Raw genomic sequence first — 24,257 nt, 5'->3', positions numbered from 1 at the left:
CAATGCAAGCAATGATTTGACTGCTTGAGGGAAGAGTAGAGGGCATAGCCTCTGGCCTCTGCCCTAGCTAGGGCTTGTCGGGGAAAGAAAGAATGCATGGCTCTAAGAATTTTTGAGACGATGTAATTCAAATTTGAACCAATTAAGTCTCACTCAATTCTTTTCAGCGCTGCTAGAGTCAGTAACTTCTGACGAGAGCACTTTGTGCCGGGTGCTCGAGACCTCGAGTAACATCCGACGAAGCAAACTACTTCTGTTCCTACTGATACACGGATGGTCGAGGCAGGGCCACGCGAGCCGTCCATCGCGACGACCTCGGCACCTCGCGTGCTCTTGTACTCTTCTTCTTCCCTCTGCCAGCCTGCGTTACTTCCCTGTCAGATCACTAATCCTGATCCCGCAAGAAGTCGTCGCATGGGTCCCTGTCAGATCACTAATCCTGATCCCGCAAGAAATCGCCGCATGGGCGCTTCGCACGCTAATTTAATTTCGGAACTCTTATAAAATGCATAGACGACATACTGCGCTGCACGTTCTCAAGCATCGAGCTCAAAACTCGTTAATGTCGAGTTCTGCGTCGGCACCGCTGAGCCAGGCTGAGTCGGCAACTCGGACGACGCCGACAATGTCGTCGACTGCTGCGTCCAACGACGTTATTCCGGACGAGCTGCGGTCGACGTGGCCGCAGCGCGCGTGGACGCTGGCCGGCTCGGCAGCCATCCTCGCCTCCTTCCTCACGACAGCGCGCCTCGTCGGGGCCTCCGGCTCCGCCGGCGCCGACCTGCTCGCCGCGGCGATGGCGGCCTTCGCCGGCTACTCCCTTGCCGACCTCGCCACGGGGGTGTACCACTGGTTCATCGACAACTACGGCGGCGCGGGTACACCCATCCTCGGCGCGCAGATCGTCGCGTTCCAGGACCACCACCTCCACCCCTCCGCCATCACGCGCCTGGAGCCCTGCAACAACCTGCATGTGGTCGCCGGCGCGGTGGCGGTCGCGCTGCCGGCCGTGGGCGCCGCGCTCTCCGCCGCGCGCGCCCATGCGGCGGCGCACGCGTGCGCCTGCGCGTTCGCGGCGTGCGTCGTGCTGAGCGTGCAGTTCCACGCGTGGGCGCACGAGAGGCGGCCGTCGAGGCTGCCGCCCGGCGTCGCGGCGCTGCAGGCCGCCGGCGTGCTCGTGTCGCGGCCGCAGCACGCCGAGCACCACCGCCCGCCGTACAACACCAACTACTGCACCGTCAGCGGCATGTGGAACCGGGTGCTCGACGGATGCAAGGTGTTCGAGGCCCTGGAGAAGGTGATCTACCTTGCTACAGGTGTCAAGCCGCGGTCGTGGCGTGGGGATGAAGATGTGAAATAATGGGCAGAATTCAGTAGAGGTGACGATGGCTTGCTAATGATGATGCTGATGAGCATATGCCACACAAGGGACCAAAGGCCATACAACCCAAGAATTCGTAAGTAATGATTCATGTATCAACCTTTTTCGACCCAGTGCTGAACGAACATCTTTAACTGAACTGACGACGACTACATGCGTCAACATTTGGATAAAGTAGCACTCCTACAAAACGAGCTATCTCTAACGGGCTATCACTGCTGGTTTTATGCGAACCGGTGGTGATATCCTCTTACTGTCAGTTTATAACTAGATAGGGGCAGGGATCACAAAAACCGGCGCTGATGATACTTTTCACCGCCAGTTGGAGGTGGGAATTTAACATTGTCCAGCTGTGAAACGCAGCGCGAACCCAAAAAAATACAATCCACTTAAGTTGCAAGTCTCGCATCCGTTCCCTAGGCTACTCTCCTCTCTCCCTCATGCCAACACTCTCTCCCCCTCTGCCGCTCCCTCTCTCTCTCACGCACGCCTCCCACCTCTCCCTCCCTCCTTCTCTCTCCACATCTCTCTCGATGCCGGCCGATGCGGGGATCATCAGCCTCCCCTCTTCCCTCTGCTCACCCCTCACTCGCTGGGGCAGCGAGGAGCGACGGCGGGATGAGGAGTGGTGGGGAAGATTTGGAGCGGGAGTGACGGGGATCTGGCTAGATGGGCTTCGGCGGCGCGGTGGGGGCTCTAGCGGAGTTGGTGGCGCGTGTGCGGTGGGACTCCAGGCATGTGGCTTGTGCGTTGCGCAGGGAGGCCTTGCGCGGCAGTGGTTGCGACGGTCGAGATCTGGCGGCGGCGGGCGTGGCGACCGGATCTGGCGCCCCTCATTTCTCCCCGGTGTGCCACCATGCCTCTCTCTCTCTCCCTGTCTCTAAGTGGCGACGAGGCTCGTCTCCTTCAGTACGTGCTGGGATGAGGTGCGGCCGGTTGGGAGCGGTGCAGGCATGGTGGCGGCCGAGCTGGTGTGGGGCCGGGAGGCATGGCTTTTTTTGTTTTTTTAGTGGACATCACCGCCAGGTCTAGCACCATTAGTTATTGAAGGGGAAGAGTACCACTGACAACCTTTAACCAACTATGCCAAAAACCAGCGGTGATGTCGTTTTTGGGTCCGGCAGTGATGTATATGGCCCTTTGTAGTAGTAGTTCAGAGTATTTTCAATTGATTAGTTCTGCAAGATTTCGCACTATATGTATTTTTTTGCTAGTGACCTTTCAGTGAAACACTTGGGTGGCAAACCCAAAAGTGAACGAAGGAGTGTAAAATTTTACTTTTTTCTTTTGTTCATATATAACAAAAATTCACTATTACAAGAAGGGTCGATACATATCAACAGCATGGTAAAAGGTTTTCAAAAACCATATTATTATAATAATATTGCAAACTAAAGACCAAGTAGATAATGAGCGAAGAAGAACAATGATATTTTAATGGGAGTCTAATAAAGAAGAGAAGGGGTTGTACCTCACTACAAGTGGTTGATTTCCAGACTTCCTTTTTGCTTGCGACCAAAGCTAAACCCGAAAAGATTCCACAGGCTGGATAATCTAGAACAACCGAATATCCCATATATTCAGATGGCCAAATAAACTTTGCTGTGGCCTTCAGTTGTCACTACATTTTGTTTTAGTTACGGTATCAATGGCCCATAGTCAAACTTTGCTGTGGCACATAGTCAAACTTTCAAAACTATCAATGGCTATGTAGGTACGGTATTGTTTCAAAACCTGGAAATCATATATATGAGATATTTCTTAAAAAGTTAATTTAAAATAAATATTGTTTTTTTATCAAAGCTGTGTTTGATGCACCACATCGATGTCACTAGAGGATGGGTAAGGAAAAAGGTCGGCACTACGGAAAGAGAGAGACATGCGTGTAAGACATTTTAACCAACGGAAAGGATGATCAAGACCTGCAGCTACGTTACATTCACATCAGTTTGACAAATTAGAAGTTGAAAAGGACTTGATCAGGCTTACTGCGGGACTGTCACTAGTAGAGAACTTACCTTCCATGCGTCCCATTTTATTCCAGTTTAAAGTTGGCCCGGGACAAAAGGTTCACCAACCAGGACTAAAGCTCGGTCACTGGCGGGGGGCTCACCAACCGGGATCTTTTATCCTGGTTGCAAAGGCTAGTGAAAAAAAAGATCCTGAGAGGCCTTTTATCCTAGTTTGAAATACCAACCGGGATAAAAGATCCCTTTTATCCCGGTTGGTGTTACCAACCGGGATAAAAGGGTCGAGGGCCTTTTATCCCGATTTGTAATACCAACCGGGATAAAAGACCCCCTTTTATCCCGGTTGGTGTTTCAAACCGGGATAGGACCTTCAGCCTCGCGCATAGCTTCCTTGCGATCTCACCTACACAGCACATCTGACTATATAGGGGATGCAATCCTTTTGTATTAACTCGTGGGGGGGCCCTTTTATCCCGGTTGGTGTTTCCAACCGGGATAAAAGGGCCCCCCCACGAGTTAATACAAAAGGATTGCATCCCCTATATAGTCAGATGTGCTGTGTAGGTGAGATCGCAAGGAAGCTATGCGCGAGGCTGAAGGTCCTGGGTTTGAATCCCACGCAACGCGCACACGCATATTTTGCGTGAAAAATCGTGTGACTTGTGACTCGCGACATGCGCGTGTGGGGGGCCTTTAGTCCCGGTTGAGTGACCCGGGACAAAAGACCCCCCTTTTGTCTCGATTGGTTTATCCCGGATGGATTTTTGGGAGATTTGCACCCTACCAACTGGGACTAATACCGAGTTCTCTACCAGTGTGCGTGGACAACGTGGCAATGCCATTATTAGCGCATTTATTCAAGGAAGATAAAGGAAAAAATATAGAGCTATTTACGTGTATGCGGTTGGCAGTTTGTTGTTATTTTTTGCTTTGAATCCTAAACTTGCCTTCTGTGTGCATATGAATTATGTCATTGGCCAATGGCACAACAAATTAAAAAGGCCATCAAGAGTCCTGTGACTCACAAAACAATTCAATTGACAAAGACACAAAAATGAGTTGGGATGGCAAAAAAGTCTCAGTAGAGCAATTGTTTCTGTGTGATCTCTTTATAACAGTCTTATTTAAACTGTAAATTATATTTTGTAGCATGTGATCTTCTGGTCACAAATGTATTACAACGTCGAGACTTCCAAGAAATAAATTGAGAAAATAAAAAACATTAAGAACATTTTGTATGAATACAACATCGTGAATTTAGTTGTGGTTGTCACTCCAGAACTGAGCTTGGAGCCAGTCTACAGTCTTCTTCTCCACTTGAAATGCCTTGGCTAGGACGTCATCTGAGATCGGTGGCTTTGATCCGAAAACAGCATTGGCAATGGTAATAGCACCAGGGTTCTGGCTACTAAGTGCAGCAATTGCAACTGCTGGCTTGTCAGGGCAAGGGTTGAATTGGAAGTGGATGAGCCCTTCTGGGAATACGAACACATCACCCTTGTTGAGCGTTTTGGTGAACAGCTTGTTATCTTGGTTCGATGTCACGAATCCCACATAGAGTGTGCCTTCCAACACTGTTAGGATCTCAGTAGCACGAGGGTGTGTGTGAGGAGGGTTTTCGCCTAGTGGAGCATAGTCAATGCGTGCTAGGGAGATTCCAAGGGTGTTGAGGCCAGGGATCCGCATGACATTGATCAAGGTCACATTGGACCCAACCTTGCTAACTGTCGTGTCCCTTGGCTTGTCGAGGTTGGCTGCTAGGAAGAAGTCATCTGCCTTGACGTCCTTCGGGTCTTTGCACACAAATCCATTGACACGCACTGCATCATGGAGGGGAACACATGTTGAAGTTATGCCCAAAAGCTAATAAGAATTGAAGTCCGACATATGTTTGATTACATGTAATTATACATATAGTTTGTACAATTACAAATAATTAACAAATGTTCGGATGATATATGTGAAGGTACATACCATGAGAATCCTTGTCAGCAACGCAGAAATCCTGCAGAGGGCTTGGGTCCGAAGCAATCGCTTGCCATGAGAGCAGTGCAAGAAGAGCGGTCAGAACAAGAAAGGTGGTGGAGGAGGCCATTTGGTGTATTTCTGTTGTTCTTATTTGGCTTGGTGGTGTTTGGGTTTCTGCTAGCTGTTTGATGCTTTGGCCCTGGGGAGGATGGACGTGTATATATAGAAGCAGAAAGAGTAGGTGAGGTTGGGAATAAGTCAACCAGAAGATGAGCAACATTGCTAGATTGAAACGGTCGTTATCAGGTCGAGTACATGCTCTGACCATCTGCAATTGTTTATTTGCATCAGTCAAACTCGACGAAGTTTCCTCGAGTTCATCCTTTTTTATGTATGTGTTTGGTAACTAATCAGACGTGGTCATGCATGGGACTATGCAACACTGTTACTTGTTAGTATTCTTTTGCTCTCATATTTCCTGATGGATAACTGTTGTGTTTATTAAAATTTTACACCACGATCACAATTTTACACGGTCACCTCATCTGGGTCTTGGGAGTAGATATTGCATTGATTTACTCATCAAGAACGTGTTGACCAAATCAAATAGGTTCTTTCTCGGGATACACTACACCTGAGACAATTTCTGTTGGGCAACCTGCTGAATGACCTCTTCAGAGTCTCAGCTGCTATATATATGCATGCAACGCCTCCATGGACAAAGCATCAGCTAAGTATAGATACATATACACAACAGGCAGCTCCATAGAAGAGAGAAAACTCCTGTCTAGGTTGCTAGGCATGGCCTCCTCCAACTTCTTTCTTCTCACCGTTCTTCTCGCCTTGGCCGCTTCCGGTGCCATAGCATCGGATCCCAGTCCTCTCCAGGACTTCTGTGTCGCCGACAAAGACACGCATGGTATGTGCTTCAGTCTTCATCTTAATCATAACACGTCTGTATCACATCATGATTGCGTGGTTCATAACGAAGCTGAAATGAAAATTGAGAAAGTTTATACCGCCTTGTAATGAAAATCACATGGCGTAGTACACGTTTGATGATGAGCCTCCCATAACACATGTATGTTGCTTCATTGATGCAGTACGTGTCAACGGGTTGCCCTGCAAGGATGTGAAGGATGTTAAGGTCGATGACTTCTTCCTAGCAGCCAACCTTGACAAGCCTGGGGACACGACGAAGAGCAAGGTCAAGTCCAACGTCACGTTGATCAATGCGATGAAGCTCCCAGGTCTCAACACCCTCGGCATCTCCATGGCGAGGATTGACTATGCTCCTCAAGGACAGAACCCTCCACACACTCACCCCCGTGCCACGGAGATCCTAACAGTTCTTGAAGGTTCACTCTACGTTGGTTTTGTCACGTCTAACCCGGACAACAAGTTTTTCAGTAAGATGCTCAACAAGGGAGACGTTTTTGTGTTCCCGCAAGGCCTGATCCACTTTCAGTTCAATCCAAGTTATGACAAGCCAGCGGTTGCCATCGCGGCACTAAGCAGCCAGAACCCTGGGGCTATTACCATTTCTAATGCAGTGTTTGGGTCGAAACCACCGATTGCGGATGATGTTCTTGCCAAGGCGTTTCAGGTGGACAAGAAGGTTGTGGATTGGCTCCAAGCTCAGTTTTGGGAGGACAACCACAACTAAGTCAAGAATGCTTTCATCATGGTTGCTTAGCTGTGTAATAAGAAACAACATTGATTAATTTTATTTCTCTATATGATGTTGCAAATTACTCCCTTATAGATTGTGTAAAACATTGTATGACATCATTTGTAAACTGCAAATCATATATGAAATGCAGTTGTTAGTTAATTGAGATGCAATATATGGTTTTCAGCTCTCATATTCCAAAAAGACAATCACATCATGATGCAGAAACGTTGAGTAAGTTTGTGCAAAAGCATGGGACCCATGCCGGTCTTCTCTTGGATCAAAGAATTTCAAAACTCCTGTGACACACATATTCCGTAAAGACAATCGGATCATGATCCAGAAATGTTCGACATTGGATGGTTTGCATGACGATATATGCACTCTGACTTGTGTCACAAGCTTTATGCAGGTGATTTATGTTGCCAGCTTCAATTAGTGGAACCCTATGTATCTCTTTCATTTTGCCATCAAGTTCATTATTTGTGATAGATGTTTCCTGATGGGCAACATCTCTTGCCATGACATCACTTTCATGAAAAGCTAGTATGAATGCGTTGAAAAAAATAAAATATGATAACGAAAACACAATAGAACTGTTTTTTTGAACATATATGGTGCAGCTTAATTATTTAGAACATTCGCAAAAAAAAAATTTTAGAACATATGGGGCTACCCTTTCCTAAGTCATACTATTTAAATTAGCAATGATTATTTATTGTTAAACATGCAAGTAACTTTGAAACTAGAAGATTCATCATGAAAAGTGATTTTATGATATAAACTTAATTGTCGAGTCGCATTTATCAAACTATTAATTGTGGTGACTGGCCATAGAGGGCCCGGGGGCGCTCTGCTTCGCGGGCAGCTCAGGGACGCAACACACGGCAACGGAGCTCTAGGCAAGCGGCAGACGGAAGCTGTTGCAGCAGGGGGGGGGGGGGTCGCAGGCGCATGGGCTCGCCCTTTTATAGGCGCGCAGGTCCGTGCCTGCCTTGGCGCGCACGCTGAGGTTCGGCGGCGCCTAGGCGCAGCTACGCTCGGCCTCGAGTTGCCGGTGGTCGGTGGGCCTAGTGGGCCAGGCCAGGCAGTTAGCTATGCCGGGTTGGTGCGGGTTGGCTGGAGAGGGTCGGCCCCCAAAGACTCGACCGATCGATTAGATTTTTTCTTTTTTCTTCAGAAATGATTTCTCGTGAAAGAAAAATCGAGAAAAAAATCTAGATAATTCGATTAAACCATGAAAAATACTTTTGAAAATCTCAAAAAATCTTGGAAAAATCCCATAGATAGATTGGGATATGAGGAATCCAAATAAAGTACTTGGAGCTCATGAAAAAGATTGTAGAGCCTTCTAATAAATAGATTTATCTATAGGAAAATGAGTGCAAATTCTAGAGAAAGCTGGGAAATACCCAGAAGAACCTGATCATCGTCTAAACGCATTTTAAAATATTTTGCACTCAAGAAACACCAAGATGCATTGGCATAAATGCAACATACAAAGAACGACCTTGTTTAATTTAAAACAAACGACCAATTGTTTTCCTATAATAAATTTCCTGTCAGGAAAATAAATGTTGGAAAATTTTTAAAATTATGGGAAAATCATTGTTTAATTATTCTTTTTAATCATATCCTGTAATCCAAAAATTTCAAGGTGTGACAATCTGGTCCAAAGAAATTTTTTTTTATGGGAAAGCGGACTATCCCTTGCAGAAATTTTTTATTTTACCAATGGCTGTGAATTTATTTTGGTGCCCCCTTGCAGTCGATAGGTGTAATATCTACTTCACTGGTATATAAGTTTATAGTGCATATAAAATTTATTTTTGATAACTGAATATAATGGAGAAATAAATTTTCACCTGCTAGGTACGTATAACTGATCAAACTAATTAGTCATACATGTGCAATGCTGTGTCCACGGTACCAATAAAATATTTGTTACGAACTAAGTTAGAATAATCAGATCAGTTAGTGATTTGCGTGCAGACGGTTATCTGTTAAGAAAGTGTCAGCGCATGCATGAACCTATCCAAATTAAATGGCCATGTCTTACAATTAACCTAATAATTCACAAGGTTTCTTTTTACCTGGATCACAGAACCGATCAGCACTATCGTTTTGTATTGTCATCCATGACGATAGCTAGAAACACATTATATCTACATGATCTCCAGTTTATTACTACTAGGTTACTTCATCAGGCGTCCTGGGCGTAGATGACCTACACAAGACCGTGTTGACAAATTCAAATAGTTGCTTGCGTGGATTGCACTATACCTGAGACCATTTCAATATAGTGCGCCGGCCCTGCTGATTGACCTCTTCAGACTCTCAGCAGCTATATATAAGGATGAACCACCCCCAAGGAGAAAGCATCAGCTAGCTATTGCTATACACACAAATTCCGAGACAAAACCAGGAGCTCCCTAGCTTGCAAGAAGAAAGCAAACTCCGAGGTTGCTAGACATGGCCTCCTCCAACTTGCTTCTTCACTTTGTTCTTCTTGCCTTGATCGCTTGTGGGGCCATGGCTTCGGATCACGGTCCTCTCCAGGACTTCTGCGTCGCAGACAAATACTCGCCTGGTATGTACTTCATCTAAGAAAACATGATCACATTCTGATGTTTTACAGCAAAACCTGAGAATAGCTTCCTAACACATGCTTATATGCTGATGCAGTACGTGTCAACGGGTTACCCTGCAAGGATGTGAAGGATGTTAAGGTCGATGACTTCTTCCTAGCAGCCAACCTTGACAAGCCTGGGGACACGACGAAGAGCAAGGTCAAGTCCAACGTCACGTTGATCAATGCGATGAAGCTCCCAGGTCTCAACACCCTCGGCATCTCCATGGCAAGGATTGACTATGCTCCTCAAGGACAGAACCCTCCACACACTCACCCCCGTGCCACGGAGATCCTAACAGTTCTTGAAGGTTCACTCTACGTTGGTTTTGTCACGTCTAACCCGGACAACAAGTTTTTCAGTAAGATGCTCAACAAGGGAGACGTTTTTGTGTTCCCGCAAGGCCTGATCCACTTTCAGTTCAATCCAAGTTATGACAAGCCAGCGGTTGCCATCGCGGCACTAAGCAGCCAGAACCCTGGGGCTATTACCATTTCTAATGCAGTGTTTGGATCGAAACCACCGATTGCGGATGATGTTCTTGCCAAGGCGTTTCAGGTGGACAAGAAGGTTGTGGATTGGCTCCAAGCTCAGTTTTGGGAGGACAACCACAACTAAGTCAAGAATGCTTTCATCATGGTTGCTTAGCTGTGTAATAAGAAACAACATTGATTAATTTTATTTCTCTATATGATGTTGCAAATTACTCCCTTATAGATTGTGTAAAACATTGTATGACATCATTTGTAAACTGCAAATCATATATGAAATGCAGTTGTTAGTTAATTGAGATGCAATGGTTTTCAGCTCTCATATTACGTAAAGACAATCACATCATGATGCAGAAACGTTGAGTAAGTTTGTGCAAAAGCATGGGACCCATGCTGGTCTTCTCTTGGATCAAAGAATTGCAAAACTCCTGTGAAACGAATATTCCGTAAAGACAATCGGATCATGATCAGAAATGTTCGACATTGGATGGTTTGCATGACGATATATGCACTCTGACTTGTGTCACAAGCTTTATGCAGGTGATTTATGTTGCCAGCTTCAATTAGTGGAACCCTATGTATCTCTTTCATTTTGCCATCAAGTTCATTATTTGTGATAGATGTTTCCTGATGGGTAACATCTCTTGCCATGACATCACTTTCATGAAAAGCTAGTATGAATGCGTTGAAAAAAATAAAATACGATAACGACAACACACTAGAACTGTTTTTTTGAACATATATGGTACAGCTTAATTATTTAGAACATTCTCAAAAGAAAATATTTAGAACATATGGGGCTACCCTTTCCTAAGTCAAACTATTTAGTAATGATTATTTATTGTTAAACATGCTAGTAACTTTGAAACTAGAAGATTCATCATGAAAAGTGATTTTATAATATAAACTTAATTGTCTAGTCGCATTTATCAAAATATTAATTGTGGTGACTGGCGAGTATTAGGTACTACTGACTTCTTGTTAATGTGTGCCTGCAAGCTGTTGTACCATTCTATGTCTTGTTTGGATATTAATGTAAACAATATTTTTCTTCAACACAGATTGTCTTGACTTGTACCTCAACTTATTATATTGTCCACAGGCCTGCGAGCTTGTCAACAAACTGGTTCCGGTTCTTGGCTGACGTGACAACTTTTTGTCTTTGATCGGCTGCGTTTTGAACGATGTCGACATTTCCACAGGCCGCTAGCACTGCTCCTGCTTCAAGATCTTGACAAATGGGGTCTTATTATCAGGACCACACGCAACATTGGAGACTTGAGAATTATGCTGCGTCCAAGTAATCTCATGACGTGCAAGAAAAAGAAAGGAAATATTCCTTCCGTCCCAAAAAAATACAACTCTCACTTTCTAAGAAGTCAACTAATTTTAAATTTGACCAAGTTTATTTTGTGTCCCAAAAAGAATACAACTCTCACTTTCTAAGAAGTCAACTAATTTTAAATTTGACCAAGTTTAAACAAAATAGTACTAACATTTATGGTAGAAAATAAATATCAATAGATTAATCATGTAATATATTTTTATACTAAATCTATTTGGAGTCAAACTTGAAACTGTCCGACTCCTCGAGAAGTGAGAGCTGTCACACCCTGAAAATTTTGAATTTCATGATGTGATTAAAAGGAATAAATAAACCATGATTTTGTCATAATTTTAAAATTTTTCCCAACATTTATTTTTCTTTACAGAAAATTTAGAATAGGAAACAAAATAATTGTTTATTTTTCGAAATTAAATAATGTTATTCTGTGTGTGTGCATGCATGCCGATGCATCTTGGGTTTTTTGAGGGTAAAAGTTTCAAAAATACGTTTAGATGATGTCCATCCAGCTTTTTCTGTAATTTATTCTCATTTTTCGTAGAACTAAATCCAATTTTTGGAAGAATATAAAATCATTTTCACGAGCTTGAAGTCTGGGGTAATCTTACCTGAAAAGGGCAAGAGGGGTGGCGGCAGATGGGGTATAGCCCAGTCATCTTGGGAAGTGGACTTGGCTAAGATACTAAACCCACTAGGGAGGGCTATGCTCTGCTACTGATTCGGAAACCTTAACGGGTTACCACTTGGTAGCGAATCTTTGTAAAGGTCTCGTAGCGTTCCTATGCGGTCACACCTCGGTAGTGTGATGAGTGCTTGATCAGCACAACATGGTTGGGTCCAAAGTTCTTTTGAACTTTTATGCGACTTATGGGTAAAGATGTGCAATCTTTGCAGAATGTAAAACTGATCGATTAGCCATACTCATGGTCAAGAGCGGCATGGACCCTCACATGATTAATATACTTGAAGGTGGACTTAAATTGTGGTTATGGTTGTGCCATATTCTTATAGCTTATGTTTATGTTAAATGTGGGTTGGTATATACTTATACCTTAATCAGGTGCTAATAAAAATATGACCAACTAAAAATGCTTAATGCAGCAAACCAGTCAGCCTTTCCTTTTTTAAGGCTTGCATTCATATTTTCTCCACACTTGCTGAGTATAACCAACGTTGCTCAGAAGAAGAAGCTGCTATGAAGTTGTTGTGAAGATGATCTTGGGTTCTAGGCGTATGCAGCCCCAGTCGTTTGCCTGTGAAGTTTGGAGCCTTTGTTTCCACGATTAAGCATAAATCTCTAATATACACTCTTATTCCTTTACGTGATACTGTTACTGTTATTCAATAATGATGCCACTATATATATATGTATGAAACTAGATCCTGACATACATTTGGATAAAGTAGCACTACTACAAAACGAGCTATCTCTAACAGGCTATCACCGCCGGTTTTATGCGAACCGGCGGTGATATCCTTTTATCGCCGGTTTATAACTAGATAGGGGTAGGGATCACAAAAACCGGCACTGATGATACTTTTCACCGCTGGTTGGAGGTGGGAATTTAACACTGTCCAGCTGTGAAACGCAGCGTGAACCCAAAAAAATACAATCCACTTAACTCGCAAGTCTCGCATCCGTTCCCTAGGCTACTCTCCTCTCTCTCATGCCAAGAGTCCTGTGACTCACAAAACAATTCAATTAACAAAGACACAAAAATGAGTTGGGATGGCAAAAAAGTCTCAGTAGAGCAATTGTTTCTGTGTGATCTCTTTATAACAGTCTTATTTAAACTGTAAATTATATTTTGTAGCATGTGATCTTCTGGTCACAAATGTATTACAACGTCAAGACTTCCAAGAAATAAATTGAGAAAATAAAAAACATTAAGAACATTTTGTATGAATACAACATCGTGAATTTAGTTGTGGTTGTCACTCCAGAACTGAGCTTGGAGCCAGTCTACAGTCTTCTTCTCCACTTGAAATGCCTTGGCTAGGACGTCATCTGAGATCGGTGGCTTTGATCCGAAAACAGCATTGGCAATGGTAATAGCACCAGGGTTCTGGCTACTAAGTGCAGCAATTGCAACTGCTGGCTTGTCAGGGCAAGGGTTGAATTGGAAGTGGATGAGCCCTTCTGGGAATACGAACACATCACCCTTGTTGAGCGTTTTGGTGAACAGCTTGTTATCTTGGTTCGATGTCACGAATCCCACATAGAGTGTGCCTTCCAACACTGTTAGGATCTCAGTAGCACGAGGGTGTGTGTGAGGAGGGTTTTCGCCTAGTGGAGCATAGTCAATGCGTGCTAGGGAGATTCCAAGGGTGTTGAGGCCAGGGATCCGCATGACATTGATCAAGGTCACATTGGACCCAACCTTGCTAACTGTCGTGTCCCTTGGCTTGTCGAGGTTGGCTGCTAGGAAGAAGTCATCTGCCTTGACGTCCTTCGGGTCTTTGCACACAAATCCATTGACACGCACTGCATCATGGAGGGGAACACATGTTGAAGTTATGCCCAAAAGCTAATAAGAATTGAAGTCCGACATATGTTTGATTACATGTAATTATACATATAGTTTGTACAATTACAAATAATTAACAAATGTTCGGATGATATATGTGAAGGTACATACCATGAGAATCCTTGTCAGCAACGCAGAAATCCTGCAGAGGGCTTGGGTCCGAAGCAATCGCTTGCCATGAGAGCAGTGCAAGAAGAGCGGTCAGAACAAGAAAGGTGGTGGAGGAGGCCATTTGGTGTATTTCTGTTGTTCTTATTTGGCTTGGTGGTGTTTGGGTTTCTGCTAGCTGTTTGATGCTTTGGCCCTGGGGAGGATGGACGTGTATATATAGAAGCAGAAAGAGTAGGTGAGGTTGGGAATAAGTCAACCAGAAGATGAGCAACATTGCTAGATTGAAACGGTCGTTATCAGGTCGAGTACATGCTCTGACCATCTGCAATTGTTTATTTGCATCAGTCAAACTCGACGAAGTTTCCTCGAGTTCATCCTTTTTTATGTATGTGTTTGGTAACTAATCAGACGTGGTCATGCATGGGACTATGCAACACTGTTACTTGTTAGTATTCTTTTGCTCTCATATTTCCTGATGGATAACTGTTGTGTTTATTAAAATTTTACACCACGATCACAATTTTACACGGTCACCTCATCTGGGTCTTGGGAGTAGATATTGCATTGATTTACTCATCAAGAACGTGTTGACCAAATCAAATAGGTTCTTTCTCGGGATACACTACACCTGAGACAATTTCTGTTGGGCAACCTGCTGAATGACCTCTTCAGAGTCTCAGCTGCTATATATATGCATGCAACGCCTCCATGGACAAAGCATCAGCTAAGTATAGATACATATACACAACAGGCAGCTCCATAGAAGAGAGAAAACTCCTGTCTAGGTTGCTAGGCATGGCCTCCTCCAACTTCTTTCTTCTCACCGTTCTTCTCGCCTTGGCCGCTTCCGGTGCCATAGCATCGGATCCCAGTCCTCTCCAGGACTTCTGTGTCGCCGACAAAGACACGCATGGTATGTGCTTCAGTCTTCATCTTAATCATAACACGTCTGTATCACATCATGATTGCGTGGTTCATAACGAAGCTGAAATGAAAATTGAGAAAGTTTATACCGCCTTGTAATGAAAATCACATGGCGTAGTACACGTTTGATGATGAGCCTCCCATAACACATGTATGTTGCTTCATTGATGCAGTACGTGTCAACGGGTTGCCCTGCAAGGATGTGAAGGATGTTAAGGTCGATGACTTCTTCCTAGCAGCCAACCTTGACAAGCCTGGGGACACGACGAAGAGCAAGGTCAAGTCCAACGTCACGTTGATCAATGCGATGAAGCTCCCAGGTCTCAACACCCTCGGCATCTCCATGGCGAGGATTGACTATGCTCCTCAAGGACAGAACCCTCCACACACTCACCCCCGTGCCACGGAGATCCTAACAGTTCTTGAAGGTTCACTCTACGTTGGTTTTGTCACGTCTAACCCGGACAACAAGTTTTTCAGTAAGATGCTCAACAAGGGAGACGTTTTTGTGTTCCCGCAAGGCCTGATCCACTTTCAGTTCAATCCAAGTTATGACAAGCCAGCGGTTGCCATCGCGGCACTAAGCAGCCAGAACCCTGGGGCTATTACCATTTCTAATGCAGTGTTTGGGTCGAAACCACCGATTGCGGATGATGTTCTTGCCAAGGCGTTTCAGGTGGACAAGAAGGTTGTGGATTGGCTCCAAGCTCAGTTTTGGGAGGACAACCACAACTAAGTCAAGAATGCTTTCATCATGGTTGCTTAGCTGTGTAATAAGAAACAACATTGATTAATTTTATTTCTCTATATGATGTTGCAAATTACTCCCTTATAGATTGTGTAAAACATTGTATGACATCATTTGTAAACTGCAAATCATATATGAAATGCAGTTGTTAGTTAATTGAGATGCAATATATGGTTTTCAGCTCTCATATTCCAAAAAGACAATCACATCATGATGCAGAAACGTTGAGTAAGTTTGTGCAAAAGCATGGGACCCATGCCGGTCTTCTCTTGGATCAAAGAATTTCAAAACTCCTGTGACACACATATTCCGTAAAGACAATCGGATCATGATCCAGAAATGTTCGACATTGGATGGTTTGCATGACGATATATGCACTCTGACTTGTGTCACAAGCTTTATGCAGGTGATTTATGTTGCCAGCTTCAATTAGTGGAACCCTATGTATCTCTTTCATTTTGCCATCAAGTTCATTATTTGTGATAGATGTTTCCTGATGGGCAACATCTCTTGCCATGACATCACTTTCATGAAAAGCTAGTATGAATGCGTTGAAAAAAATAAAATATGATAACGAAAACACACTAGAACTGTTTTTTTGAACATATATGGTGCAGCTTAATTATTTAGAACATTCGCAAAAAAAAAATTTTAGAACATATGGGGCTACCCTTTCCTAAGTCATACTATTTAAATTAGCAATGATTATTTATTGTTAAACATGCAAGTAACTTTGAAACTAGAAGATTCATCATGAAAAGTGATTTTATGATATAAACTTAATTGTCGAGTCGCATTTATCAAACTATTAATTGTGGTGACTGGCCATAGAGGGCCCGGGGGCGCTCTGCTTCGCGGGCAGCTCAGGGACGCAACACACGGCCACGGAGCTCTAGGCAAGCGGCAGACGGAAGCTGTTGCAGCAGGGGGGGGGGGTCGCAGGCGCATGGGCTCGCCCTTTTATAGGCGCGCAGGTCCGTGCCCCGTGCCTACCTTGGCGCGCACGCCGAGGTTCGGCGGCGCCTAGCCGCAGCTACGCTCGGCCTCGAGATGCCGGTGGTTGGTGGGCCTAGTGGGCCAGGCCGGGCAGTTAGCAATGATTATTTATTGTTAAACATGCAAGTAACTTTGAAACTAGAAGATTCATCATGAAAAGTGATTTTATAATATAAACTTAATTGTCGAGTCGCATTTATCAAACTATTAATTGAGGTGACTGGCCATAGAGGGCCCGGGGGCACTCTACTTCGCGGGCGGCTCAGGTACGCGCGGCGATGGAGATCCGGGTGAGCGGCAGGCGGAAGCGGTTGTAGCAGGGGGGGGGTCGCAGGCGCACGGGCTCGCCCTTTTATAGGCGTGTGGGTCCGTGGCTGCCTTGGCGCGCACGGCGAGGTTCGGTGGTGCCTAGGAGCAGCTACGCTCGGCCTTGAGCTGCCGGTGGCCGGTGGGTCTAGTGGGCCAGGCTAGGCCGTTAACTGTGCCGGGTCGGTGCGGGTTGACTGGAGAGGGTTAGGCCCCAAAGGCTTGACCGAATCGATTAGATTTTTCTTTTTTTTCAGAAATAATTTCTCGTGAAAGAAAAATCCAGAAAAAATCTAGGTAATTCGATTAAACCATGAAAAATACTTTTGAAAATCTCAAAAATTCTTGGAAAAATCCCATAGATAGACTGGGACATGAGGAATCCAAATAAAGTACTTGGAGCTCATGAAAAAGATTGTAGAGCCTTCTAATAAATAGATTTAGCTATAGGAAAATGAGTGCAAATTCTAGAAAAAGTTGGGAAATACTCAGAAGAACATGGTCATCATCTAAAAGCATTTTAAAATATTTTGCACTTAAGAAACACCAAGATGCATCGGCATGAATGCAACAGACACACAGAACAACCTTGTTTAATTTAAAACAAACGACCAATTGTTTTCCTATAATAAATTTCTAAAATTATGAGAAAATCATTGCTTAATTATTCTTTTTAATCACATCCTGACGTTCAGTGACAATCTGGTCCAAAGAAAAAATATTTTTTATGCGACAGCAGACTATCCCTTGCAGAAATTTTATTTTACCAATGGCTGTGAATTTTTTTTGGTGCCCCCTTGCAGTCGATAGGTGTAATATCTACTTCACTGGTATATAAATTTATAGTGCATATAAAATTTATTTTTGATAACTGAATATAATGGAGAAATAAATTCTCACGTGCTAGGTATAACTGATCAAACTAATTAGTCATACATGTGCAATGCTGTGTCCACGGTACCAATAAATATTTGTTACGAACTAATAACGCCTTGTTTACTTGCCAACTTGGGAGCCCCAAAATTGACATTTTGTCATAAATGCGACACTGTAGCGTTTCGTTTGTATTTGTGAATTATTGTCTAAATATTGACTAATTAGGCTCAAAAGATTCGTCTCGCAAAGCACAACAAAACTGTGCAATTAGTTTTTGATTTCGTCTACATTTAGTACTCCATGCATGTACCGCAAGTTTGATGTGATGGGGAATCTTCTTTTTGCATAGTGCCAAAGTTGGAAGTTGGGGGTGAAGTAAACAAGAGCTAATTTAGAATAATCAGATCAGTTATTAGTAATTTGCGTGCAGACGGTTATCTGTTATGAAAGTGTCAACGCATGCATGAACCTATCCAAATTAAATGGCCATGTCTTACAATTAACCTAATAATTAACAAGGTTTCTTTTTACCTGGATCACAGAACCAATCAGCACTATCGTTTTGTATTGTCATGCATGACGATAGCTAGAAACACATTATATCTACATGATCTCCAGTTTATTACTACTAGGTTACTTCATCAGGCGTCCTGGGCGTAGATGACCTACACAAGACCGTGTTGACAAATTCAAATAGTTGCTTGCGTGGGTTGCACTACACCTGATCGACCATTTCAATATAGTGCGCCGGCCCTGCTGATTGACCTCTTCAGACTCTCAGCAGCTATATATAAGGATGAACCACCCCCAAGGAGAAAGCATCAGCTAGCTATTGCTATACACACAAATTCCGAGACACAACCAGGAGCTCCCTAGCTTGCAAGAAGAAAGCAAACTCCGAGGTTGCTAGACATGGCCTCCTCCAACTTGCTTCTTCACTTTGTTCTTCTTGCCTTGATCGCTTATGGGGCCATGGCTTCGGATCCCGGTCCTCTCCAGGACTTCTGCGTCGCAGACAAATACTCGCCTGGTATGTACTTCATCTAAGAAAACATGATCACATTCTGATGTTTTACAGCAAAACCTGAGAATAGCTTCCTAACACATGCTTGTATGCTGATGCAGTACGTGTCAACGGGTTACCCTGCAAGGATGTGAAGGATGTTAAGGTCGATGACTTCTTCCTAGCAGCCAACCTTGACAAGCCTGGGGACACGACGAAGAGCAAGGTCAAGTCCAACGTCACGTTGATCAATGCGATGAAGCTCCCAGGTCTCAACACCCTCGGCATCTCCATGGCAAGGATTGACTATGCTCCTCAAGGACAGAACCCTCCACACACTCACCCCCGTGCCACGGAGATCCTAACAGTTCTTGAAGGTTCACTCTACGTTGGTTTTGTCACGTCTAACCCGGACAACAAGTTTTTCAGTAAGATGCTCAACAAGGGAGATGTTTTTGTGTTCCCGCAAGGCCTGATCCACTTTCAGTTCAATCCAAGTTATGACAAGCCAGCAGTTGCCATCGCGGCACTAAGCAGCCAGAACCCTGGGGCTATTACCATTTCTAATGCAGTGTTTGGATCGAAACCACCGATTGCGGATGATGTTCTTGCCAAGGCGTTTCAGGTGGACAAGAAGGTTGTGGATTGGCTCCAAGCTCAGTTTTGGGAGGACAACCACAACTAAGTCAAGAATGCTTTCATCATGGTTGCTTAGCTGTGTAATAAGAAACAACATTGATTAATTTTATTTCTCTATATGATGTAGCAAATTACTCCCTTATAGATTGTGTAAAACATTATATGACATCATTTGTAAACTGCAAATCATATATGAAATGCAGTTGTTAATTAATTGAGATGCAATATATGGTTTTCAGCTCTCATATTCCATAAAGACAATCAGATCATGATGCAGAAACGTTGAGTAAGTTTGTGCAAAAGCATGGGACCCATGCTGGTCTTCTCTTGGATCAAAGAATTTCAAAACTCCTGTGAAACACATATTCCGTAAAGACAATCGGATCATGATCCAGAAATGTTCGACATTGGATGGTTTGCATGACGATATATGCACTCTGACTTGTGTCACAAGCTTTATGCAGGTGATTTATGTTGCCAGCTTCAATTAGTGGAACCCTATGTATCTCTTTCATTTTGCCATCAAGTTCATTATTTGTGATGTTTCCTGATAGTCAACATCTCTTGCCATGACATCACTTTCATGAAAGGCTAGTATGAATGTGTTGAAAAAAATAAAATATGATAACTACAACACACTAGAATTGTTTTTTGAACATATATGGTACAGCTTAATTATTTAGGACATTCTAAAAAAATATTTAGAACATATGGGGCTACCCTTTCCTAAGTCAAACTATTTAGTAATGATTATTTATTGTTAAACATGCGGGTAACTTTGAAACTAGAAGATTCTTCATGAAAAGTGATTTTATAATATAAACTTAATTGTCAAGCCGCATTTGTCAAACTATTAATTGTGGTGACTGGCCATCTCGTCCAAAGAAAAAATATTTTTTGTGCGAAAGTGGAGTATCCTTTGCAGAAATTTTATTTTACCAATGGCTGTGGATTTTTTTGGTGCCCCCTTGCAGTCGATAGGTGTAATATCTAATTCATTGATATATAAGTTTATAGTGCATATAAAATTTATTTTTGATAAGTGAATATAATGGAAAAATAATTTTTCACCTGCTAGGTATAACTGATCAAACTAATTAGTCATACATGTGCAATGCTGTGTCCACGGTACCAATATATAAGTTTAGAATAATCAGATCAGTTAGTGATTTGTGTGCAGACGGTTATCTGTTAAGAAAGTGGCAACGCATGCATGAACCTATCCAAATTGCATGTCTTACAATTAACCTAATAATTAACAAGGTTTCTTTTTACCTGGTACAGTTTGCACGCCCCGTCAGCCTAGCTCGACAGAAACAACCATTTCCTCCGTATCCTTGGAGCCTAGCTGAGAAGGGAATCTTGCACCATGCGGGATAAGCCCAGTCTGTGCTGCGTCCATCCAATCATGCGTTAGTTGCATGCGGGGAGCCTGGTTCGGCTGAAACCAGGCAACCAATCAGCTCCTAATTTGAGCAGGCCCACCTCTATAGTACTGTGATGATGAAAAATTTTAAGGTCATCTCTACTTGTCTAGCACTACGCCAGAAACGATTTGTGCTGACATAGAGAAATTAGCGTGCTGGTGGGTGCGATTGGCACCCACCAACACAGAGAATCGTCGGGCCGGCAGGGGAGCGCCCGCCAGCACAGTGGGCACTGTGCTGGCGGGCGACACAAGCACCCGCCAGCACAGATCGCCCAATCTGTGCTGGCGGTGTGCTTATGTGGCCCGCCAGCACAGATGCCACTGTGCCCGCCCACTTGTCTGGGTACAGGAAGTGTATGGTTCTTCAGGAAACATGAGAGCATAATAGAACTAGTGGAGAGGTGGAGAGTTGTACTTCCATTGTTTAAAAGTTATAATATTAACTTATGCAGTGCACCATGAACTAACAAAATATATTCTACAGCTTGAAGCAAGAAGACCATCTAATTTGTCAAGCCTTAGCTTGTGTGGCTATGCCAGTGCAGGGTGCAATTTCCTGCATTGTTTGTGGTACACAGATGCAAATTTTCAATTTTTGCTTTCTCTTGATGCTGCTTGGGCAATGATTTTATCTGATGTAAAAAAAAATCAGTACATTAAATAATTTGTAGGATTTCATTGCTGAATTTTTTCTTGAAGCATCTGAATTTCACTATGAAAATTCGAGATCTGATATGTATTTAGTAAATATATAATAAATGATTGCTACAACTCATAAGAAAAATAATTGACTGACACGAAAGAAATCCAGGGAGATTCTTGGTTTTATGGCCACCACTGTATCCAATAACAGGGTCGCCCCCTTGCGCAAAAAGAAAAAAAAACAGGGTCACCCCATATATGCAACGGACTGGAGGCCGGCTTATTTGTAATTTGTCAGTGGACTGGTTAAATGAAGCATAATCTGTCGTCAGATTTTGGTTGGGAAACAAAAGCAATAATATATTTAACTTTCCCATGAAGAATCGACACACATGGACCTTGACTCTGAGTGGATGCATAGCCAATGCTAGTGCAAATTATTTTTGTTCATCTGTTTCCATAGTATGAACCCCAAAGTTCATTTTTTTGCACAAAATAAACTGAAATACAATTTACGGGAATTTGTGTGTATGCCACAAAAAGATTGTAACTTTATTTGTTCCGAAACTTGCTAGTTTTATGTAGGAGACTTGAAGTTTTGTGTAGGCCACAGCCCTCCCAGTATCCTTTACGTGCATGGGACTGGCCATTGACATACATACAGTGTAAAGCGGCAGAAGAGCAATGTTGACTATGATAATGCTATTCTAGCACTAAGAATGCAGAGGAGCATACAGGTAATACTGCAACCCATTCAATTGGAGACTCTTCAAAGACTGAATTCGGAAACTAAGAGTTCAATATATAATATTTTTCTAGGCATCATGGAGCAACAGAACTTAGCAAACACTGAAGGCATTCTGGAGTATTCTACAGAAATGCTGTTGCTTTTTTCAAATTGTCCTTGGATTATTGTTTCATTTAATTTTGACATTTCTGTGTTGGCCACAGCCCTCCCAGTATCCTTAGGTGCATATGCTACGTACTGGCCGTTGACATATACACATAAAATTGAAGTGGCATACGCACAAATAAAAAGTTTGGAATGGCATGTGAAAAACACGTCGAACTCCCAGTGGCATATACACAAATGTATCTGCAATTAAATTATATTTATTTTCTCTCCAGATTTATTAGAGCTGCTCATATGCGCTTGAAATAGGATATAAACATTATATTATTGCACCTTATTTTTCCAATATATTTCCAGGTGTTTCAAACAAACCAAATGTTTGAACAATCCATTATATTATTCTACATGAACAAAAAGGTAATATTGTAACCAATCAAATTAGACAAGCTTCAAATAGTATAATGGGAAATTTAAGAGTTCTATACATACTATACCATTAATTTCTCTAGGTGTCATACAGCAACAGAATTTCTACATGGCTGTATGCTGGACCACCAAGAGTGTACTATTTTACCAATAGGGCCATTTCAATTCAGCTGGCCTTAAGGGTAGAGAAAATGAACATACCTCAGAAAAAGCAGAAATATATACTACATATAGCCTCCAATTAAGACCGTATATTATGTTCATTAATATTGCAGATGTTCTCTGATCAAAAAGGAAAATTAAGGAAGATACAGTAAAACTGGAAGACTTCAAAATATCAAATCAACATATGCATGAGATAGGAGGACTCGAGATCTGATAGATTTGCAAACACAATTCTACAATAAATGATTGCTTAATTACAACTCATGCAAGATCATCTACTGACAGCGAAAAAAAAATAATCCAGGGTGATTCTTGCTCTACCGCCACACGTACTGTATCCAGTAACCCAGGTTGCCAGCACAGAGCGAGCAATAAACAAATTCCCATATATACAACGGAGTACCAGCAAAAAACTGCTGGTTCCATGAAGCTGCAGGCTGTTTGTTTCACCGATTTTGATTCCAAAACCCATCATTTGAATTCATTACTCCAGCTCGAATCTCCCTCGACTGCCATTCTGGGAATCTGGAGGAGATGGAAATGAGTCCAGGGGGAAGATAAAGAGGGAGCGGAGAGGAATTTCAACCTGAAATCCCCAACCACCGCGCCCTGCAGTCCCAAGCCGGCCGGCCGCGCTCGTCGTCCTTGGCCGCTGACTGGTCGCGAGGAATCGCTTCGCCGTCGGGCCCGCCGCCGACGAGCGCAAGCCCCCGACGTCACCGCGCGCGTCAAGTTGCATCTAGACACCCAGGCCATCACCGGCGGCGCAGGTAAAAGAGATGCAGGGCTTGCTAGATTTCAGTGGTTCGTAGGGCACCGTCTCGTCGATTTGCAGCCGCCCAGGAGCGCCTGTCTTAGCTTGGTAGCGCCGTACTGGTTCGTAGCGTTTGCGATATAGGGTTTGCAAGTTCTCGGCGGTGTTGCTCTAGTTTGGGAGTCAGTTTGGAGGCGCCTGACTGGGAAGTGGCAAAGGCACTTGCATGTCGATCTTGTTCAGGCACTTGCCTTCGATCGTTTACATGTATGTTTCGTGTGTGCGTCTGGACGGATCGTTCATGCATGTGCAGCCAGGCCCTCCACTCCAGCGTCCAAAAGTTGTTGGACAGGCCTAAAAATCTGTTGGAAACTTGGTTCGACTCTTCAAGCATGCCTTG

At 43.4% G+C, this 24,257-nt stretch overlaps 7 protein-coding genes across 7 annotated transcripts; 5 read left to right on the top strand and 2 right to left on the bottom strand.

Moving 5' to 3' along the window:
- Positions 1–548: 548 nt before the first annotated feature.
- Positions 549–1,480, top strand: LOC101754789 (fatty acid desaturase 4, chloroplastic). Its single transcript, XM_004974325.2, has one exon. The coding sequence runs from the start codon at positions 563–565 to the stop codon at positions 1,358–1,360; it is 798 nt and encodes a 265-aa protein (XP_004974382.2). The 5' UTR covers positions 549–562; the 3' UTR covers positions 1,361–1,480.
- Positions 1,481–4,504: 3,024 nt separating this feature from the next.
- Positions 4,505–5,490, bottom strand: LOC101754512 (germin-like protein 12-2). Its single transcript, XM_004972633.2, has 2 exons — positions 5,326–5,490; positions 4,505–5,171 (listed from the first exon to the last, which is right to left on the bottom strand). Exons 1-2 carry the CDS (start codon positions 5,444–5,446, stop codon positions 4,609–4,611), a joined length of 684 nt encoding a protein of 227 aa, XP_004972690.1. The 5' UTR covers positions 5,447–5,490; the 3' UTR covers positions 4,505–4,608.
- A 581-nt stretch (positions 5,491–6,071) lies between these two features.
- Positions 6,072–7,181, top strand: LOC101754119 (putative germin-like protein 12-4). Its single transcript, XM_004972632.2, has 2 exons — positions 6,072–6,238; positions 6,423–7,181. The coding sequence occupies exons 1-2, from the start codon at positions 6,121–6,123 to the stop codon at positions 6,983–6,985; spliced, it is 681 nt and encodes a 226-aa protein (XP_004972689.1). The 5' UTR covers positions 6,072–6,120; the 3' UTR covers positions 6,986–7,181.
- A 2,201-nt stretch (positions 7,182–9,382) lies between these two features.
- On the top strand, positions 9,383–10,403 carry LOC101753713 (putative germin-like protein 12-4). The gene is made up of 2 exons (XM_004972631.2): positions 9,383–9,581; positions 9,677–10,403. The coding sequence occupies exons 1-2, from the start codon at positions 9,464–9,466 to the stop codon at positions 10,237–10,239; spliced, it is 681 nt and encodes a 226-aa protein (XP_004972688.1). The 5' UTR covers positions 9,383–9,463; the 3' UTR covers positions 10,240–10,403.
- A 2,965-nt stretch (positions 10,404–13,368) lies between these two features.
- Positions 13,369–14,261, bottom strand: LOC101753303 (germin-like protein 12-2). The gene is made up of 2 exons (XM_004972630.2): positions 14,097–14,261; positions 13,369–13,942 (listed from the first exon to the last, which is right to left on the bottom strand). The coding sequence occupies exons 1-2, from the start codon at positions 14,215–14,217 to the stop codon at positions 13,380–13,382; spliced, it is 684 nt and encodes a 227-aa protein (XP_004972687.1). The 5' UTR covers positions 14,218–14,261; the 3' UTR covers positions 13,369–13,379.
- Positions 14,262–14,842: 581 nt separating this feature from the next.
- LOC101752894 (putative germin-like protein 12-4) lies at positions 14,843–15,952 on the top strand. The gene is made up of 2 exons (XM_004972629.2): positions 14,843–15,009; positions 15,194–15,952. The coding sequence occupies exons 1-2, from the start codon at positions 14,892–14,894 to the stop codon at positions 15,754–15,756; spliced, it is 681 nt and encodes a 226-aa protein (XP_004972686.1). The 5' UTR covers positions 14,843–14,891; the 3' UTR covers positions 15,757–15,952.
- Positions 15,953–18,786: 2,834 nt separating this feature from the next.
- LOC101752483 (putative germin-like protein 12-4) lies at positions 18,787–19,754 on the top strand. The gene is made up of 2 exons (XM_004972628.2): positions 18,787–18,976; positions 19,072–19,754. Exons 1-2 carry the CDS (start codon positions 18,859–18,861, stop codon positions 19,632–19,634), a joined length of 681 nt encoding a protein of 226 aa, XP_004972685.1. The 5' UTR covers positions 18,787–18,858; the 3' UTR covers positions 19,635–19,754.
- Positions 19,755–24,257: the final 4,503 nt, after the last annotated feature.

This window comes from Setaria italica, chromosome VI, assembly GCF_000263155.2.
Source record: "Setaria italica strain Yugu1 chromosome VI, Setaria_italica_v2.0, whole genome shotgun sequence".
NCBI classification, from domain to species: Eukaryota; Viridiplantae; Streptophyta; class Magnoliopsida; order Poales; family Poaceae; genus Setaria; species Setaria italica.
Note: the sequence above shows the minus strand (reverse complement) of the source record. Positions and strands in the feature narration are given on the sequence as shown.

Bases quoted from the DNA above. Each gene is read 5' to 3' on its own strand.
- LOC101754789 (XM_004974325.2), top strand. From the start codon at position 563: ATGTCGAGTTCTGCGTCGGCACCGCTGAGCCAGGCTGAGTCGGCAACT.
- LOC101754512 (XM_004972633.2), bottom strand. From the start codon at position 5,446: ATGGCCTCCTCCACCACCTTTCTTGTTCTGACCGCTCTTCTTGCACTG. The intron at 5,172-5,325 runs GTATGTACCTTC...TCCATGATGCAG, and splicing joins TGCTGACAAGGATTCTCATG to TGCGTGTCAATGGATTTGTG.
- LOC101754119 (XM_004972632.2), top strand. From the start codon at position 6,121: ATGGCCTCCTCCAACTTCTTTCTTCTCACCGTTCTTCTCGCCTTGGCC. The intron at 6,239-6,422 runs GTATGTGCTTCA...TCATTGATGCAG, and splicing joins CGCCGACAAAGACACGCATG to TACGTGTCAACGGGTTGCCC.
- LOC101753713 (XM_004972631.2), top strand. From the start codon at position 9,464: ATGGCCTCCTCCAACTTGCTTCTTCACTTTGTTCTTCTTGCCTTGATC. The intron at 9,582-9,676 runs GTATGTACTTCA...ATGCTGATGCAG, and splicing joins CGCAGACAAATACTCGCCTG to TACGTGTCAACGGGTTACCC.
- LOC101753303 (XM_004972630.2), bottom strand. From the start codon at position 14,217: ATGGCCTCCTCCACCACCTTTCTTGTTCTGACCGCTCTTCTTGCACTG. The intron at 13,943-14,096 runs GTATGTACCTTC...TCCATGATGCAG, and splicing joins TGCTGACAAGGATTCTCATG to TGCGTGTCAATGGATTTGTG.
- LOC101752894 (XM_004972629.2), top strand. From the start codon at position 14,892: ATGGCCTCCTCCAACTTCTTTCTTCTCACCGTTCTTCTCGCCTTGGCC. The intron at 15,010-15,193 runs GTATGTGCTTCA...TCATTGATGCAG, and splicing joins CGCCGACAAAGACACGCATG to TACGTGTCAACGGGTTGCCC.
- LOC101752483 (XM_004972628.2), top strand. From the start codon at position 18,859: ATGGCCTCCTCCAACTTGCTTCTTCACTTTGTTCTTCTTGCCTTGATC. The intron at 18,977-19,071 runs GTATGTACTTCA...ATGCTGATGCAG, and splicing joins CGCAGACAAATACTCGCCTG to TACGTGTCAACGGGTTACCC.